This window comes from Ruditapes philippinarum, unplaced genomic scaffold (genome assembly GCF_026571515.1).
Source record: "Ruditapes philippinarum isolate M1 unplaced genomic scaffold, ASM2657151v2 ctg3186_1_1_1_1, whole genome shotgun sequence".
Classification (NCBI taxonomy): Eukaryota; Metazoa; Mollusca; class Bivalvia; order Venerida; family Veneridae; genus Ruditapes; species Ruditapes philippinarum.
The window spans coordinates 47262-66496 of NW_026858102.1; the positions used below are offsets into that span (position 1 = coordinate 47262).

The 19235-nt window shown below is 31.4% G+C and overlaps 1 protein-coding gene across 5 annotated transcripts in view; it reads left to right on the forward strand.

The window, feature by feature from the left end:
• The first annotated feature begins 1430 nt into the window (after positions 1-1430).
• The window catches only part of LOC132752101 (protein CIP2A homolog), a 29903-nt gene continuing 12098 nt past the window's right edge, over positions 1431-19235 (forward strand). Inside the window, exons 1-13 of one of the 5 annotated variants that reach the window (XM_060742380.1) lie at positions 1431-1582; positions 5600-5736; positions 6569-6728; positions 7888-8000; positions 8831-8925; positions 9423-9519; positions 10216-10338; positions 12170-12312; positions 12901-12976; positions 13560-13953; positions 15769-15910; positions 16735-16828; positions 17242-17360. In XM_060742380.1, coding sequence (XP_060598363.1) covers positions 5632-5736; positions 6569-6728; positions 7888-8000; positions 8831-8925; positions 9423-9519; positions 10216-10338; positions 12170-12312; positions 12901-12976; positions 13560-13953; positions 15769-15910; positions 16735-16828; positions 17242-17360 — 1661 coding nt within the window. In that variant the 5' untranslated portion in view covers positions 1431-1582; positions 5600-5631. Of the gene's footprint in view, positions 1679-5599; positions 5737-6568; positions 6729-7887; positions 8001-8830; positions 8926-9422; positions 9520-10215; positions 10339-12169; positions 12313-12900; positions 12977-13559; positions 13954-15768; positions 15911-16734; positions 16829-17241; positions 17361-19235 lie in introns of all 5 variants that reach the window. The other 4 variants (XM_060742378.1, XM_060742381.1, XM_060742376.1 and 1 more) reach the window with 4 other exon arrangements.

Genomic DNA, 19235 nt, shown 5'->3' on the forward strand with positions numbered 1-19235 from the left:
ATTAGCAGCTACGAATATGATGATCGGTCAAAATCTTTTTATATATGTAACTCGCGTATTGACATCGTTCAGTCATTTAAATACCTTGGTGTTCATTTGTTTAAAAACGGGAAATGGAATCGCACGCAACAGAGAATCGCTCAACATGCTCAGTTTTCACTTCACAATTTATTTATTGTTTACAACCTATTAGAACTACCTGTATCCCAAAAAAATATATCTTTTTGATTCTCTTGTAATGTCTTCTCTTAATAACTTATGGGGTTACCACGCTGGACCAGATATTGAGATTGTACATACGAAATTTTGTAGGAAAGTTCTATGCGTAAAACGCTCAACAAACGAAGATGCTCTGTACGGCGAATTAGGGAGGACACCAATGAATGTGTATCGAAAAATTATATTGATAAAATACTGGGTTAAACTAATTACTTTGGATAATCAATCACTACTATTTAAAACTTATAATATGTTGACGAGGGATGCTGAATTAGGACATACATATAATGGTAATAACTGGGCTAGTCAGATTAAATAAATACTTTATAATTACGGTTAAATGTACTTATGGCAAAACCAATTTAACATTTAAATTAGCGTAAATATGATTAAACAATTGATATTAGATGTGTATTATCAACAATGGTGCTCATCAATAAATAACTCTCCTCGTCTCGAAACGTATTGTTTATATAAACATGAATGTAAATTAGAAAGTTATCTCGACTTTATACAGATAACCGAGTGTTTTGGTGTTCTTTCTCTTTTGTATCATAGTCAAACATAAAAACACGTTCCCTGTTGTCACAATATGAAACCCCGGCAAAAATGAACCAATGAACGAACATCTGAATATGATATTTCTGTCGCTTTCCCTTTCTCTGCCGTCACAATAAGTAAACCCCAGCAAAAATGAACCAATCAATGGGCATGCTCTGGAGTGCGGGTACCTAATATCCGCACTCCAGTTAACGCACTGTGCATGTATATGTATACCATTTAACCCTGACACATTTTCAACAGAAACGTCTCCAAACTATGATACAAATAATATATAGACTATTATGTATAAAGTATATTTTTTTTTCTAGAGTTACTTTTTTACACTATCCCAACACTGTGCCGGTCCCTTTGGTTAATTACACATTTAAAATTATTAAAATAAATAAATAAATAAATAAATAAATAAATAAATAAATAAAATGGGATAAATTTTACATCAACATGAAGTAGCCTTGTGCACGTGGTTATAGACCATTTTGAAATTTAGCGCGTGTGCAATGATTATAAAATATTATTAGATCTACACTTATTTTTAACATGGAGCTAAATATGTGCATGTATACCTGTGTTTTTAAAGTGTAGTTTATTGTTATAAAATATTGTCAGTTCTATCACGGATTTATATTATAATATAAATCCGTGGTTCTATGCCTCTGGAGAAAATGTCGTAACGGGACACCATATTCAACTGTTAGACAAACTTTAACAACAACGGCCTTCCATAGATCTGACAGCTTGTGATCAAGACGCTTTCAATAAAATATGTATTTGTAAGCGTCTGACCAACAAAGAAGAAAAGGCAAGTTTGAATTCGACGAGCGGTAACAAAACAAAGTTAAAAACCTAAAAAGAACCATTTTACGATAATATTATTCGCATTTATCTTGAGATTAAGGTTGGGAATAATTTCATTAAAGCATACTTCAAAAGTTATGTTAAAACATGGTGTAAACAATTTGTATATAAGCAACAGTTTGGTTCACAAATTATGGGCCAAATTTAAGAATCTAGATCTATGCCAATTTCAAAATTTATGTTTAATTTTCGTTTTGACTCTTACTGCACTAAACTGAATATCAGTGAGATAAATGAAAATCTAAATTAACTTGATATCAGAGAATGAATGAGGCAAAATTCTAAATTTATCCAATCAATGATGGTTTACAGACACTTCACCCCCCCAGACACTTCACCCTAGGCCCTTTTTTGCAGACACCTCACCCCTTAGACAGTTCACCCCTCATTTTAAGAAATTTTATTAAGACACTTCACCCCCCATTTTTTTTATTTTGTGTTCAACAATAATTTATGTTCAAAAATGTCAAATGTATTCAATACTGTACAGTAGTGATTGAGTATGTTTATTGTCTTAACAAATGTTATATATTATTTTATCATGTAATTGACCAAAGACAATGGTTATATTGTTGTTTTTGCACTACAAAAAGGCTCATATCACAAAGTTGAAAGTAAGTAAATTTTTGTTCTTTATTTTTATATATTAATACTTATTTCAATTTATGTGTAAGTGATATAACTAATTGAATAATCTTTCTATTGAAGTGTGTGAACTTTTGCCAGTGTTTAACACTGTTGCAGAATAGAAAATGTCTGTGAAGGTCTCCTCTGACTGAAACTGTAAATAAATATATATATACATGTGTGTACATGTGTCACAGTGTGTTCTCTCAATGTTATGTTTCAATGATATAATATATATAAGTGTTTGTCAGCTGTAAATTGTTGTTCATGTTAAATGTTTTACTAAAAAATAATAAAAATAAACATATCAAGGCATTATGTTGTTGACTTATTTACTTTATATAAAAAAATGGATGAGGGGTGAAGTGTCTTAGGGTAATTTGGGGGGTGAAGTGTCTTGAGGGGTGAAGTGTCTTCAAAATTTGAGGGGTGAAGTGTCTGGGGGGTGAAGTGTCTTGCTACCTCAATGATATAGAAAATCATCTGCAGTTTGTAGCAAGGAAGCATTTAAACAGATTTATTGTACATTGTATTCTGAACATTTTCTTATAAACTATCCCAATCTTTAATACTACTGTAAAAACAATGTTCCAATGCATTTTGAATTACATTGAGAAAATTTTATGTAAAAATTATTTGATCGGGAAACGGACAAAAGCCCTCCCAGACAAAAGCCCTCCCATCAAAAAATGCAAAAAATAATTCTTTTATCTGTATCACTGAGAAGCTTAGCCGGTGAAACAGTATGTTTAAGCTCGTCTAATTTATCGGAGACTCCGACGGGTAAACTCGATTTAACTGGAACTGACACGGACGTGACGGAGCCTTCTGTCCCAGGAATATGTTTTCCATGTGACTTATTTGTCGTACTAATCTTATCCGGAACTGTAACGACCGGACCTTTAGTGCCCGAAATTTTCGTAGACACCTTAGAACTCGAATCTTCCGTCAAACTTGTCGAACTGTGACTAGTTGAAGGAACACTGACGGGACTAAAACCCGAAGCCATTTTTCTATAGTCTATAGCTTTTCTAGCCCTAGAACTCCTCATTCAAAACAGAAAATTATGTTACAGAAAGCTCTGTATTCAACGTCAAAAGAAAAACAAATTCAAAATAAAAGTTTTTCCCCACTGGGAAACTCCTCTGAAGAACGTAAATTAGTCCATATAAAACTGTATCCTAGAGAAGCAAAGTAACCACAAAAATATTATATTCTTTTCAAAATGGCCACAGACAAAAGCCCTAACATTCATGAAAAATGACTGGTGGACAAAAAAAGCCTTATTTATAATAACCCGTGAAATTCAAAACTAGATTTTAAAAGGGAGACAATAAGCCACAAAAGCCCTCCCGTAACAAAAATAATTATGTATGTATGTTGAATACCTGTGTTTTTTTCATTGCACTCAACATATTAAAATTGTTACATATATTTCTTGTTGTTTCAATTGGCCTAAGTATGGTGTACGAGTTAGAACCAACCTTTTAAAATTCTGAATTCTTCTTCCATTGCAAACTTTTTTACCACGAAATGTAGTTTTAATTAAAAAAAAAATCACTTTTATAAAGTAAATGAATCAATTAACGGCAATATTATAAATGTATTTTAAAACTTTTAAAGTTAGATAATTTTAATTCTTTTCATTATGATTACTCTACAATTAATATTAATTCACATAGGAAGTAACCTTCATATCTACGTTGAATAAAAAATGCAACTTTTAAAGCATTTTAGCACTTATTATTCAGATGGCCTCTAGGATATGTGGCTTCAACTCAATACAAACACAGGTTATGGCCAATGGAAAACAAAAATATTCATGGAATCACAATTTTTTTGATATTGTTGAGGTGCGATTGAAAAAATCATAAACTATTCAAAAGTACATATGTATTTGCTGCGGGAGGGCTTTTGTCCGCCCTATTATTTTCACAGGAGGGCTTTTGTCCGCCAAGTCATTTTTACGATAGGGCTTTTGTCCGACCTGTCATTTTCATGGGAGAGCTTTTGTCCGCCTTGTTATTTTCACGGGAGGTCTTTTGTCCGCCTTGTCACTTTTTGACGGGAGGGCTTTTGTCCTACACTCATTTGATCTAGTGTCTTGACTTGCATGTGTTTGTGTGTTTCACTTTCAGATAGTACACATGAAGCAAATAATTTTTATGTAAGGTGGACAAGTGTAAAAAATCTTATGTATATGATTAAGTCTTAATTGTTTTACTCTATTTTCAATATTTAACAAGTACATGTTCATTCACATCTGTAAAATTTGAAGGACTTCTAAACACTAGTTCTTGGATGGTTCTCTTAAGTAAATCAATGCACTTGTTAGTTGTAGGAAGGGTAATAGGACATTTCAGACCATGGACATTTCAGACCAGATTTTGGGACACTTCGGACCATATTTCGGGATTTTTGGACATTTTGGACCATGTATTGGACATTTCGGATCATGAGTTAGACACTTCAGACCATCGTTTTGGACATTTCGGACCAGATCAAATATTATTTTTTGATATATTATGCATCAATTATTCTATAAACTAAAGAGTAACTTTAGTATAAATGAGACACTATGGAACGATTTTACACCTATCCCGATTAAGATTTTATATATTTTGCAATATAAATGAAGAAAATTAAGGAAAAAAAACAAGCAATGTTTTGTTGACACACATTTGCAAACAATTTATTATAAAGTATATATACAAAAAGACATGACGAAATATAACTTTTTCAGTTTGTAAGCTGTATAAGTTATGAGGATGAAATCAATTTCTACATCGTTTTATATTGCAGTCTGGACATCAAATTTTTGACAATCCATTTGTTTATTGTTTATTATTGATTAAAACTGTACTTAACCGCATTCCAATCAAACCAATCAATTTAAATAGTTGTTGTCAAATTAGGTACAAATTACAATACATACTTACGTGTTCTATTCAGCAATTAAAACATGTGAAAAACTGCATTGAGTCTGACAAGGATGTCGTTGTTCTTTAATACCTGCCAGAACACAATTTAATTTGGTAAAAATTTACTTTATAATAACAAATAATCATAATTATATAAAAAGGGAATAAATGGTCTGTTGAAAAAAAGTTCTGGTCAGAAGTGTCCCCATCATGGTCCGATATGTCCCAAAATCTGGTCCGAAATGACCAATAAATCGGGTCCGAAGTGTCTGGTCCGAAACGTCCGTGGTCTGAAATGTCCGTACTTCGTAGGAAGTATATGGCAGGTATAATTATGTCAACTAAGTACTTGTCCCCTCCTTTGTTGAATTCATGCTTTTTTATCTGAAATTACCATCAATTTTTATTTCAAGATATGGTGCACACTAGACATAACTAGATCAAGATGGAGACATCTGATACATTATTAAAAAGTATAATAGCTGCAGAGACACAATATTGTTCCCACAAGATAGAACGTAACTTGGTTTTCTTGCAGAGACAAATTGATGTGAGTATATACAGATAATGTTGTTGATTGTTTTATGTAATTAGTTTAGTTTATGCTAATTTATTTTAGTTTGATTGTGTTAGAAGCTATAAACTTATTGAAACACTCTTGAATCTGTTCCTGAAACAAAACAATACTAAGCAGTGAGTGTAAAGTTTCTAACTTTCATGCTCACGGAAATAACGGCCAACCCCTAATAGGGTTTGAGTCCGCATGGCCAGCAATCCTCAAATGACTAGTCTGATCTGTTAACCATTCCGAGTGACTAGTCCACACCACCATTTTATGTAATTAGATTTGAATCTTTATATACAGAATCTCTTGATATTTTTAAAATTTTTGTGTTTAATTTTATTTTATGAAAATTAAATATTGTTAACTACAATTTTTATAGAATTGAAGTATTGTTTTGTCTTTCTTGTCAAAGTTGATAAATCCATTTTAAAGAAGAAAAAAAACTTTGTTGAATTTCTTTCTTATTCTGCCCATATTTGAATGGAAACCTTTATAATCATATTATATACATGACATGTATCAGGATGAAAGGGCATTTTATGTAAAGCCAGCTTTAAAAAAAATCTTGGTTTTAACTTTCACTTTATTTTTTAACAAATCATTATTATTTTGATGCAATTAAATCAACATTATTTGAGCTTTGCTTACAATGTTATCCACATCATTTAACATTATCAGTATCTAATATATCCAGAAAATTTCAATATGATTTAAATTTCAATAAAGAGAAAATATATCATACAAAACATAACAAAATATATACATTTACATGTATGTTTATTGCAGAATCTTATATTATGTTGTGTTTTTTTTTCAGGTGCTTATTAGCAAAACAAGTCGTGGATGTTCCTTGAAGTTCTTTAACCCTTCAAAGGTTCTAGCAGCAGAATGTATAGCCTGTCTTGTAAACCTGGTGTCAGATCAAGCTACAAAACCTTCACTTCTACTCAAGTGTATTCTCCTCTTTAACAACCTTGGTACTTGCTTATTATAATATTTTATCACACACATGTGTTTATATTCTGTAACTATGATTTGTAAGAGTTATACTGTATAACCCTTTCTGAAAGTTCAAAGATATTTAAGTTCTTAGTTTTACCTTTAACTTTTTCTTATGTTATAATTAAATGATTTTATTATTTACAAGATTAAGTGTTAAAACTTTTGGAATGAAAAACTTGTGTGAAATATCAGGACTTTTTTCAAGAGGAAGGGCATTTTTCTTCAGTATGAGGAACAATAACACAGTATCTTTGTGAAAGGGGAAGAAAAAACCTGATGTAAATTTGATTTGAAGTGTTAAACAGAATATTTAATTTGGAAGATTATTTAGGGGAGGAGAGACACCTTTTTATTACATGCTTTTCGGTGGTTTATAGAAATATATCAGTGATATAAAACTGGTAATTTCACTGTTTTAAACAGTGAAATTATCAATTTGATAATTTCACTGTTTTGAATTTAAGCCCCTTACGTTGTTTTCAGTGAAATACCAGCGTGCACAGTACTGGGAACCAACTTAATGACGTGACATCGTAAATGACGTCACGTTTATTATCATTTGGCGCGCTTTTCATTCAGTAATAGGTTTAATGTCTCTTTAAAAGGTTTCTTTGCATATAATAAAAAGAAAATTTGTTTAGTTTAGTGTAAGATGGAAATATATTTCATCTTGTGAACACCAAAAGTTCATGTTTCACTTGTGACTGCGCCACTCGTGAAATATACCTTTTGGTGCTCACTCTGTGAAATATATTCCGATCTTACACTGAACTAAGCAAATATCTTCTATAACAACCCCTGCTCAGTGCTGTAGAAGGGCAAAAAGCTCTGAATAATGTACTGTGAAAATTTCAAACTTCTCAATCACATTGTATACTGTTTTAGTAATTTGTCAAAGAAGTTTATTTACACACATAAATGCTAAATTAAACATAACATTCATTCTTCATACTGTCATACATCATTCTTTCATATTTAGGTTCTTTGGGTATTATTCTTATCAAGATGATAATTGTTTGTGATATGAAATCTACACAAAGTTACTTTACAGATTTCAGACAATTAGAATAAAGTTTGGTGTCCTTTAATTAAAAAATATTTGATAATTTTTTGCAATAAACTTGCATTTTGCAGTTACAGACAATCATATTCGAGAATGTTTGCATGAAAAATTTCAACTGACCCCGGCCTTGGTTGGTGTTGTTGTCAACCATGGTGTATCCACTAGTGACACCCTTACTGCTGAGGTATATATCTTATTTCAATACAATATTTTGAATAATTGTGTATTTTACTTATTGTGCAAAATATATAATTGAATTTTAATTTAAAATTTAGTGTTAAAATTCATCAGATTTGATCTGATCTTTTTCTAGAAGCTGCCGTGTTATAATTACATGGTCACAATCAGGAGTGAGTTTTGAACAATTGTAGAAAGGCAGCAAATGTTTTGATTTAGAAATGTCTTAAACTCTTATGATGTTGAAATTTATGTATTTGTTTAAATATGAATAATTTCAACACATTTTAAGTCACATATCTTGGCAGTTGTTTCACCCTACAGGCTTCCCTGGATAACTAACCAGTAATGATAAATATCTGAGCTGGTCACGACAAAACCAACATAGTGCGTTTGCGCGACCAGCATGGATCCAGACCAGCCTGCGCATCCGTGCAGTCTGATCCATGCTGTTCGCTATCAGTTTTCTCTACTTGTTAATAGAGTTAGTAAGCGAACAGCATGATCCTGATCAGACTGCGCAGATGCGCAGGCTGGTCTGGATCCATGCTGGTCGCAAACACACTATGTTCGTTTTGTCGTGACACGGCTCAAATATTCATTAGACTTAACATCTGAGATCTATTGTCTTTTGAAAATTTTGCCTCACCTCATAAGTTGAACCAGCAATCCCTGGAATACAAATCTGATGTTCTCCCTATAGAGGTAAATGGGCAGACTGAGATATTTAGAGAATGAAAACGAAATAGCTATGATATCATTCCTAAACTTTGAATGTACCCAATTACATTGTATTATTGTTTAAAATTTTGTAATATCTAATTGTTTATATTTCAGGCAATGCAGTTACTTCAGAAAGTAACATATGGTCACAGAATCAGTTTCCAGGAATTTTATATGGAAGATCTAGTCAGATTTCTGTTAAGGAATATGTAAGTCAGCATTTTACATACTACTTAAATCATGAACTATTTATTATAAGAATGACCAGTCCAAATCACAAATAAAGATTCAGACTAAGCAGACTAGATCCAGCAATGTGGGATCTTCAGTTTGATTTTGAAATTGAAAATTTACTTTTCAAAAATTTAAAAGACATCACAAGTACAATTTCTGTAAGAAAAATATATTTTGATATTTAAAACAAAAGTAAAGCATATGTAAAACTTTTTGGTTTGTTTAGTGTGCATTAAATTAAATTGGACATACATGACACCAAGTTCATGAAGATTAGATACCTTCTACAGTAAATTGGTGCACTTAACCATCTCAACTTTGTCTTTCTGCTTTTCTCTTACATATTTAGATTTTTTTTAAGCCTGAAGACAAAAACTACATGTATTCTATTACTACAATGAACAGATCTTATCCTCACTGATAAACACTGAAGTTTTTGTTTAAAATGAAACAATATAATATGATATTTCAGTGTATCCCCAGCAACAGGTCTGACTCAACCAGCAATGGGAATTATGGTGAATCTTACAAGAGACAATTTCTCTGTGCAGTCATACATTAGAAATAATGTAAGTAATTAGAGAAAATTGTTACGTAATTTTTGCTTTCTTTTAAGATTTTATAGTTAGTTAAGAATGCAAGGTCATTTATTATAAGCTTTTTGGATTTTAAGTGTAAATATGTTTAGAAATTTGAAACTACAGCTGTCTGTATATTAACTCAACTGTCAAATGCTATACATGTAATTACATTAATTAAATAAGCATTTACTTAGAAACTGTTTGTTTCAGTTCAATTGTGAAGAAAGATTAGAGCTTATTTGTACCATATTATTTTATAGTCCATACCTAGAAATAACAAGTAAAAATAGTGGTTATCTGAGTAGGACTAGAATTAACATGTCTTGAATTGAAAACACTCATATGAAACTGTTATGATATAATAATGTTGCCGTTACTGTATATTTATCTGTACATGTGAAACATTGCCTCCTGACTAACTCTTAAGTAAGGCATACCTTAATATGGCAAGATGGAGATAGTTAAGTTATTGCATTTAAACAATATAGAGGTTTGTTTATTCTGGGATATGTTATTCTTTTTAACATTTACAAATTCACTTTAATAACTTTGCAATATTTCACAACTGAAATAAACTCATGTAAACATATCTGCCATATTTCACAATTAAAAATAAATTCACATAAATTTTTTTGCATATTTAACAATTGCAAAAATATTGTATAATGTATATTTTTATGACAGGAAAACACCAAGGAACTTGCAAGGACTCTAATCAAGTTGCTAGGAGACCAAGCTCAGAATACATTACTGTTTTCCCTTACACTGTTGCTGAATGTTTGTCCATTAGAGAAAATGGCATCAAAGGTAATGTATATGAAATTATATGCCATTAGTTTGTTTTGTTACCATAGCCATTAAAGGTTTTAGAAGTTGAAATTTTGATTTTATAAAAATTTTGCTACTTTTGATAATAATATGTTAGTTTTCATTCCGTTATAATTTGCTTTGAAAATCTAACTAAATCCAGCATATGACCCTTACGCTGAAACATAAACAAAAAGATATTTTAAAGGCTTCATAGGAAAGGTAGTGGAGGGTCAAGTAGGATATGATTTTAATGAGATTGAGATTAAATGATCGGTCTGGCATTTTACTTGTATCAATGGCAGCTCATTTTCACTTCTGTTTTAAAAGAATTTTCTGCATTGTTTTCTTTCATTTTTGTGTGTAATAATATTAATGTAACTACGAGGGCTGTTCAAAAAGTTTGTGGAATGCGGCTCTACTGTTCACATCTTTTAATTTGCGTATATGATTTTACAAGAAACATATATGAAAATATGTCCTTAATAAACAGTGAAAAAATCAATACAATATGTTAACAAATAAAAATTATGTGACAGTTACAAATCACAAGGGGTGCACAATCCGGCGCACGCTGATGATGAAACAAAATGACGTTTGTGACGTCGCAATATAAATGAAACATTTTACCAGCGTCATTGTTTCTGAAATTACTCTTTTTAGTGTTCAATATCTACGGATCATATACCAAAACCATTTTTCTGTTTGCGATGATGACCCGAGATATAAAGTGGTCATCTTTTCGCTCCATTCTCCGTATAAAGGTCCGAGTGCCGCATACTTTCCGCTCTTTATCGGGACTTTTAAGTAATTTAGACACTAAACGAACAGTGTTATTAAGTTAATTCAATTGTTGATTCATAGTATCAATTTGAAACCGCCCTCGTCCGATCTTTAAACAATATGATTATCGATGATATCAACTGACAATTATTCTATGCGGTAAATCTACTGAACACCGGCTAGCATTAATTATCAAACGGACCAGGGTAAATACAGGAAATACAAATAATAACTACAAGTATTTGTTGTAAATACGCATATATCCTGATGAATGAAATAAAATATTATTTTAATTAAATTAAATTGTTTTGTCAGAATTGAATGCATAGACCCGATGCAGAAATTAAACATGTCGGACATCTCGCAAAACTGTCAAAATGCCTGAACTTCTGTAGATCTTTTGCAATTGACGTTACAAACGTCCCAACAATTTGCCGCTAAAATTATTCATCGCCCTTTCTGTCTGTGAGCATGTATTTGCCGTATTTGAATCGCTTGCGCGACCTGAAACCAAGAGACTTGCTCGACAACTCATTGTTTTTCGTTAATTGAATCACCTTATAAAAATATAAAGGAGTATACCACATTTATTGGTAAAAAATTCCGAAAGAGCGAATTTCTAGTTTTTAAACGGGGTTTATACTTCCCAACTTACCCGTCTGTCTACTGCTGCTCAAAACTTGTTTGTTCAGCTATTCAACGTCCAAACGACGCCAAAAGTCAGATTTATGTCATTTAAATATTAATAGATGATTACGTGTGTTTAACTTCATAAAACAATCATTTAATTTGTTTCAACATTTGTTTATATTTAAACACTATATGAAAATTTCGGCGTGCGCCGATGTTGCGTTGCCATGGTTATTAAAGTGCACAAAACTCGTAAAGGAAATAAAAGTTAACAATAAAAGTAAATCTTACTTTTGAAAATAAAGACAATCTTTCGATTCATATCCACTAAGGGTGTTTTTATGAACCAAGTAAAAAATGACAGCAAAAATCCACGAACTTTTTGAACATACCTCGTATTGTTACAATTTTATTCCAGTTTTACAATGAAACAAACGTACCGCAGACATTTCAAATGATATTTAATGTGTTAATTGATGGTACAGGAGACACAAGGAGATATGCTGTTGATCTCTTTAGAGATATTCTAAAGAGCCCACAACATCAAAAGAGTTTAGCAAAGTAAGTCTTGAATTTCTATTTTCATGTCATATTTATGAATGATACACAATTGGAATTTCTGCAACTACATGTAGTTAGTAATGTTTTTATATGGCTTTATTTATGGCATTCTGTTTAAAATAGTATATAGATGTTTAAAAAAGAAATCTCACCAATTGTGGCCACCTCATTTGGTATATGTCATAAAAATCTATTCTTTTAGTGATGCCCTTTAAGGTTTAGCAAACAAAAAATCATAAATTATCATAGTTTTTTTCCCTGAAATTTTAGAGAATACAGTTTTTTCCCTCTTAGTTTGCAGTACATCCCACAAATATCAATTAAGAAGTAAAATATGCTATTTTTTCCCCTCTGAATTGAGACAAAAATGTCATAAACCACATGATATGTCTTCACTACAAAAGTTTTGTATTGAAATTAAAATATGATTTAAAAATTAAATAAATGGTAAAATTCTTATAATTTTATAATAAGGTTTTATTAATTAAACTTGTGAACTTTTATAAATTACTTTTTCCAAGCTCAGACTTGAAGAAAACCAGGGGTTCCGAATGCACCGTATAATGCTGCTTTGTATTTCTGTTACAGTTATGAGTACCTAGGAACCTGTGTGGAGCAGACATTAAACTTGTTATGTACAAGTTCTCATGAATCTGTTTTAAAAGTAAGGTTTTTTCTTGTTTTTTTTTGTAAAGAAATTTAAAATAGAACTAAACAAACTGTAGAATTAACATTACTATTTTGCTTTGTTAACTTTAATTACAGATTGTTTAAACCGCAGATCAGTGGTGTTAACTGTCAATAGATAATGCATTCATGAAAATCATACTTCATAAAAATGTTTAGGGTGTATAATAAATTTATAAGTATTCATACGTATGTGACACTTGCTTTTTTTGACACATTGAAATATATCTTTTATAGATAGTAAAGCTAGGTTAAATTTCCAATACCTTTACTTTTTGAACTCTGACTGTTCATATAAAATAGTATTTCATTTTCTTGGACAAAGTTTGCTTTAAATATTGTGGGTTTTTTCTTATCTCCATATGTAAAAATAAAATTGAAAAATTGTTGTATTTAATACAAGGTATTTTGCAAAAAAAAAAAAAATATAAAGCAAAGCAGTTTTATCATTGAATTGCATACTAGTAAAAGATTTTCTTATCATAAATAATTTATACCATTCATATATTCTGAAAAATCATCTGTTTTATGGATAATTAAAATACATCTTTATATTTCAGGTTTTTGAGTTTCTACAGATTCTGTGTCGGGTAGAAGGTGTACGTAGAGTAGTGTGTAAAGCAATGTTCGCAACATTCCACATACAGGACCTGTCACAGTTTGCTAGTCTTGTACAAACACCTTTAAGCAGGATACCTGACCCCCTTCTTGCCACAATACACTGGGCGGGGCAGTCTACAGATACCCAGGGGCTGGCCCCGCTGGGTGCTTTTGACCTTTTAATAGAGGTGTATGAAGAACAGGTATTTTCTCACAGTAAGATGCACTATGAGAAACACGTGGCGGCCATTTTGCCAACTGCCCATCACACACTGCAGACAACATTAGAGGGAGATAATCTGACTATAGAGAGAAGATGTTCCGCATTAGTGAGATGTGTGAAACTGCTTTTAAGTATCCTTTGCAGTAATGAATAATTGGTCTTGAATGTGGTGTGGTCTTATGTAGGTTTTGAACTTAAAACTGGCTTGTTATGCTTAAAAGTAGACCAACTCTTCACAATGCTTGTCCTATTTTCATTATAGATATAAATTTTTAAGAAAACATCCTAAAATCAAAAGGAATGGTAAAGGTTTTAAGTGATGGAGAGAAAAGCAGAAAGTGTGTGTCAAATTACTCCAGTCTTGCCATTTTTTATGAATTTTATCTTGACTCTTTTAACAGAATTTCAGAGTAGATAGGTATTGTATTTTTATGCTCCACGAAAAATTTCGGGGGAGGATATGGTCGGCGCCTTGTCCATCCATCTGTCCGTCCGTTGTCTTGTCCGGAGCATAACTTGAAAACCCTTGGAGATAATTTGTTTAAACTTCATACAGCGGTAGAGGGCATTGAGGGGGAGTGCAGTGTCAAGGAACCATAACTCTATTTTGCCCGGTTTTTGAATTATCTCCCCTTATAGAAAAATCTTGTTCGGAACATAACTCTAAAACTATAAGAGATATCAACATGAAACTTTGTAAGTGAATAGATCTCAATGGGTAGATGTGCAGTGCATAAGAACAATAACTCTTTTTTTTCCCTAATTTTGGAGTTATTGCCCTTTGTTAATTTAACACTTTGAACTTTGTCCGGAACATAACTCTAAAACTGTAAGAGATAGCAAGATGAAACATTGTAGGTGGATAGATCTCATTGAGTAGAAGTGCAATGCAAAAGAAACATAGCTCTGTTAAGCCTCATCTTTTAATTATCTCCCCTTTTAGAAAATTCTTGTCCAGGACATAGCTGTAAAATTATAAGAGATATCAACATGAAACTTTGTAGGTAGATATATCTCAATGGATAGATGTGCAGTGCACAAGAATGATAACTCTGCCGAATTATGGAGTTATTGCCCTTTGTTTATTTTTACTTTTTGAACTTTGTCTGGGAAATTACTCTAAAATTATAAGATATATCAACATGAAACTTTGTTGGTAGATTGATCTCATTGAGTAAAGGTGCAGTACAATAAAACCATAACTCTGTTTTGCCCATTTTTTTAATTATCTCCCCTTTTGAAAAAATCTTGTTTGGGAAATAACTCTAAATCTACAAGAGATATCAACATGAAAATTTGTAAGTAGATGGATCTCAATGGGTAGATGTGCAGTGCACAAGAACTTGAACTCTGCCTTGCCAAATTTTGTAGTAATTGCCCTTTGTTCATTTTTACATTTTGAAGTTGTCCGGGTCATAACTAGGAAACCATAAGAGATATCATCAAGAAACTTTGTAGGTTAATAGATCGCATTGATTAGAAGTGTGATGCAAAGAACAGTAACTCTGCCTTGCCTTATTTTGGAATAATTGCACTTTGAACTTTTTCCAGGAGCATTATTCTGAAACTACAAGAGTTGTTCTTTCCTGTGTCCAAAACCTATTTGGGGAGCATCACCCGGCTCAACCGGGCTCTTGTTTAACTTTGTAGGGAGTTGTAAGCTTTTATATGTTCAGACAAGCAATTTAAATTGAGACCTTTCAGTAATCTGTTTCATATATACATCAAGTTATTTAAGTTGTTTATGTTTTATATCAAGTTTTAAAATTGAGTTTAGGGATATGCTATATATACATTTATTCAAGCTTAGATCTTTATGAATTTAAAAAAAAACAAAAAACAAAATCAAAAAAAAATACTAAAACTACATGAATTTTAAAAAAGACACACTAAAAAAATAATGTTTTTTCACCACACATGAATATGATTACCTTAATAATGACCAGCATTTTGTCATGATGACACACTTCTGACCCTGATATCTAAACAGACAGATGCTAACTTGTTGTCCAAGTTACTGCTCTTCCAGTTTGACAACAATACTAAAGCTTTGTCCCCCGATATAACCCCACCCTCAGATGACTGGAGGTATAGTATACATTTTTACTTTTCAGTACTGAAATATCTAAACAAATATTTTCTATAAACTCAATACTAAACTTGTAAAGTATAAGTTAAAGTTGAGTTATGTAATGAATTTAGTATATTTCATTTGCATAAAAAAATGAGAGTTAAAAGAGACAGTAGAAGTAAATATGGGTAATTTCATTCAAATCATGGGTATCAAATGTAGGAGTACAAAATCAGCCAGACAGGGTAAATCTAGGTTTTTGTCTGGCACATTGTTTTCATTGAGTCAATGTATCTTACACTATTGATCTGCAACACTTTGTTAAAAACTGATCCTAAATTATCATGACAAACAAGGTAGATATTGGCTACAGTTGTGTATGTTTCATGAAGAAGTATTTGTATTGATGGCAGATTTTGTAAAGATGTGTGGGTTGTTTTGTCGTATATTTATTACTAGCTCACATTATAATCTTTAAAGCAGCATTCTTCCAGATTTATGCTAATTTATATTAAAATTTTGTAAATGTATTTAAAAGTAAAATATTGTGGAAGTAATTTACACATTGCAAACAGCACTTACAATTCACAAAAAATTACCAAAAAAGGTCGAAATATGCAAAAGTAGCCATCAACTATGTTAGTCATGCTGTAGAAATAAAGTGATAAATACTGCAAAATCAGTCAATAACATATAAATTATTACTTGAACCTTGAACAGTTTCTACTTTTCTTACAATTTTAGTACATTTGTTGCTCAAAATTTGATATTCTTGGAATAGTTTTGCTCATTTAGGGGCATGCAGCTTTCATATGAAACTGTTTTGAATGTTTTGTTTCAGTGATGTGGGGGTAGAACTGGTGCTCTATCTTCTAGATTTAATTGCCAAACTCAAGATTGGAGCATTAGAAGATTTGTTTATAAACACAATGCAGGTAACATATACAGCATCTTATATTTTATGTTATTAGTGTTAAGAGAAAGTTAATGTAAACCTACATACATACTTCACTGCTCAATCAATAGAACAGCTAATATTCATAAGTAAAATATACTTTATAAACTAATTTGGAAGTTAAACTAATTTTCTATTTGTCTTATGTTATTTGACGGTTTTAATTCATTAATTTTAATTGGAAATATGTATTCATTTAAGATATATTTAAATACACACATTCAAATTTAAGATATATTTAAATATACACATTCAGATAACTTTGGCAACAGATAAATTAAACTTTGATAATTTCATTGTGAAATTATCAAATATAATTCACTGTTAACATTTTGATATATACCCCAAAGCCTGTAAATAAGTAAAAGTACTGTTTTTCATCATTACATTTAGGAAACAAAGGTTGTGCCATTCCTAGCCTGTGGATTATGTAGTACAAAACGTGAGAGAGTACAAGATACATTAAATCTGATACAGATGTGTAGTAAACTAGAGGGCTTTCCTGTCATGATGTAAGTCAATGTCTTTATACACAACAAATATTCTCATTATTAGGGATGGCAACGAGTAACCGGTTAACGGAGTACTCGATCGAACATCCGAATATCGGTTAACAAAATTGATATTCGATTACTCGGAAAAAATATATAATTTCTATTTTTTCACGATTTAGAAAGATTGGTGTGTTAGTTCAGAAATTCGGAGATGTGCATGTATCTTCATAAATACAATCAAAACATCCTTGCAGAGGTGCGAAAATGATATGGCGATCAACAGTTTGACACGCGCACCTGTATCGCTTATGTTATCCAGCCTCTAATGATATTTAATTACCTTTAATCGTGTAACAGTTTGCAGCGGATGTAACTGTTTTGAAAACAAGAAAGGGTTGATTGCTATTATGAATGTAAGAAAAAGGTTACCAGTATTTTAGACCCCTTTTAAACTTTTGTTGCCGCCCATCAGTCTATATTATTTCAAAAAGAAAAGATATATGAACTGTTATACATGTTTTAAACTTGATATTGCATTTATTAAAATGGTGTAAAATATCATATTATTGAATTAATTTTATTAAATTTGTCTCCTGTGCAGTCCTATTTATAGGAATGAATTCTATGAATTTAAATAGAAAACGAAAGTAGCATGTGGACGGTGTTAGAATTGTGAGATAAACTTTGAATATCACCGGAAATCATCCGAGTAACCGAGTACTCGATCGGAAAAATGACCGAGTACACAAGTATTGTTTTTTTTGTATTCGTTGCCATCCCTACTCATTATCCATTATTTCATGGCTGGTGGTAGCAGGTGTTTAAGTGTTTAAAAGTTAATTAGTTAATACAGTACTCAAAATGTTCACCACCTTAATTAAGCAAACTTTCTCTGTTCTTTTTTGACAAAAGTTTTCAGTTTACAGTTGAATTAAATTTTTTTCAAATATGTTTATCTCTTTAAGACTTGGTAATGTGTTGTATGTTCTGTTTTCTATTACCTCTTTAAGACTTGGTGATGTGTAATGTGTTCTGTTTTCATTTATCTCTTTAAGACTCAGTGATGTGTTATGTGTTCTGTTTTCGTTTATCTCTTTAAGACTCGGTGATGTGTTATATGTTCTGTTTTCATTTATCTCTTTAAGACTTGGTGATGTGTTGTATGTTCTATTTTCATTTACCTCTTTGAGACTTGGTGATGTGTTATATGTTCTGTTTTCATTTATCTCTTTAAGACTCGGTGATGTGTTATATGTTCTGTTTTCATTTATCTCTTTAAGACTCGGTGATGTGTAATGTGTTCTGTTTTCATTTATCTCTTTAAGACTCGGTGATGTGTTATATGTTCTGTTTTCGTTTACCTCTTTAAGACTTTGTGATGTGTTATATGTTCTGTTTTCTATTACCTCTTTAAGACTTGGTGATGTATTATATGTTCTGTTTTCATTTACCTCTTTAAGACTCGGTGATGTGTTATATGTTCTGTTTTCATTTATCTCTTTAAGACTCAGTGATGTGTTATATGTTCTGTTTTCATTTACCTCTTTAAGACTCGGTGATGTGTTATATGTTCTGTTTTCGTGTACCTCTTTAAGACTCGGTGATGTGTTATATGCTCTGTTTTCATTTATCTCTTTAAGACTCGGTGATGTGTTATATGTTCTATTTTCGTTCATCTCTTTAAAACTCGGTGATGTGTTATATGTTGTATTTTCATTTATCTCTTTAAGACTTGGTGATGTGTTATATGTTCTGTTTTTATTTATCTCTTTAAAACTCAGTGATGTGTTATATGTTCTGTTTTCATTTATCTCTTTAAAACTCAGTGATGTGTTATATGTTCTGTTTTCGTTTATCTCTTTAAAACTCGGTGATGTGTTATATGTTCTGTTT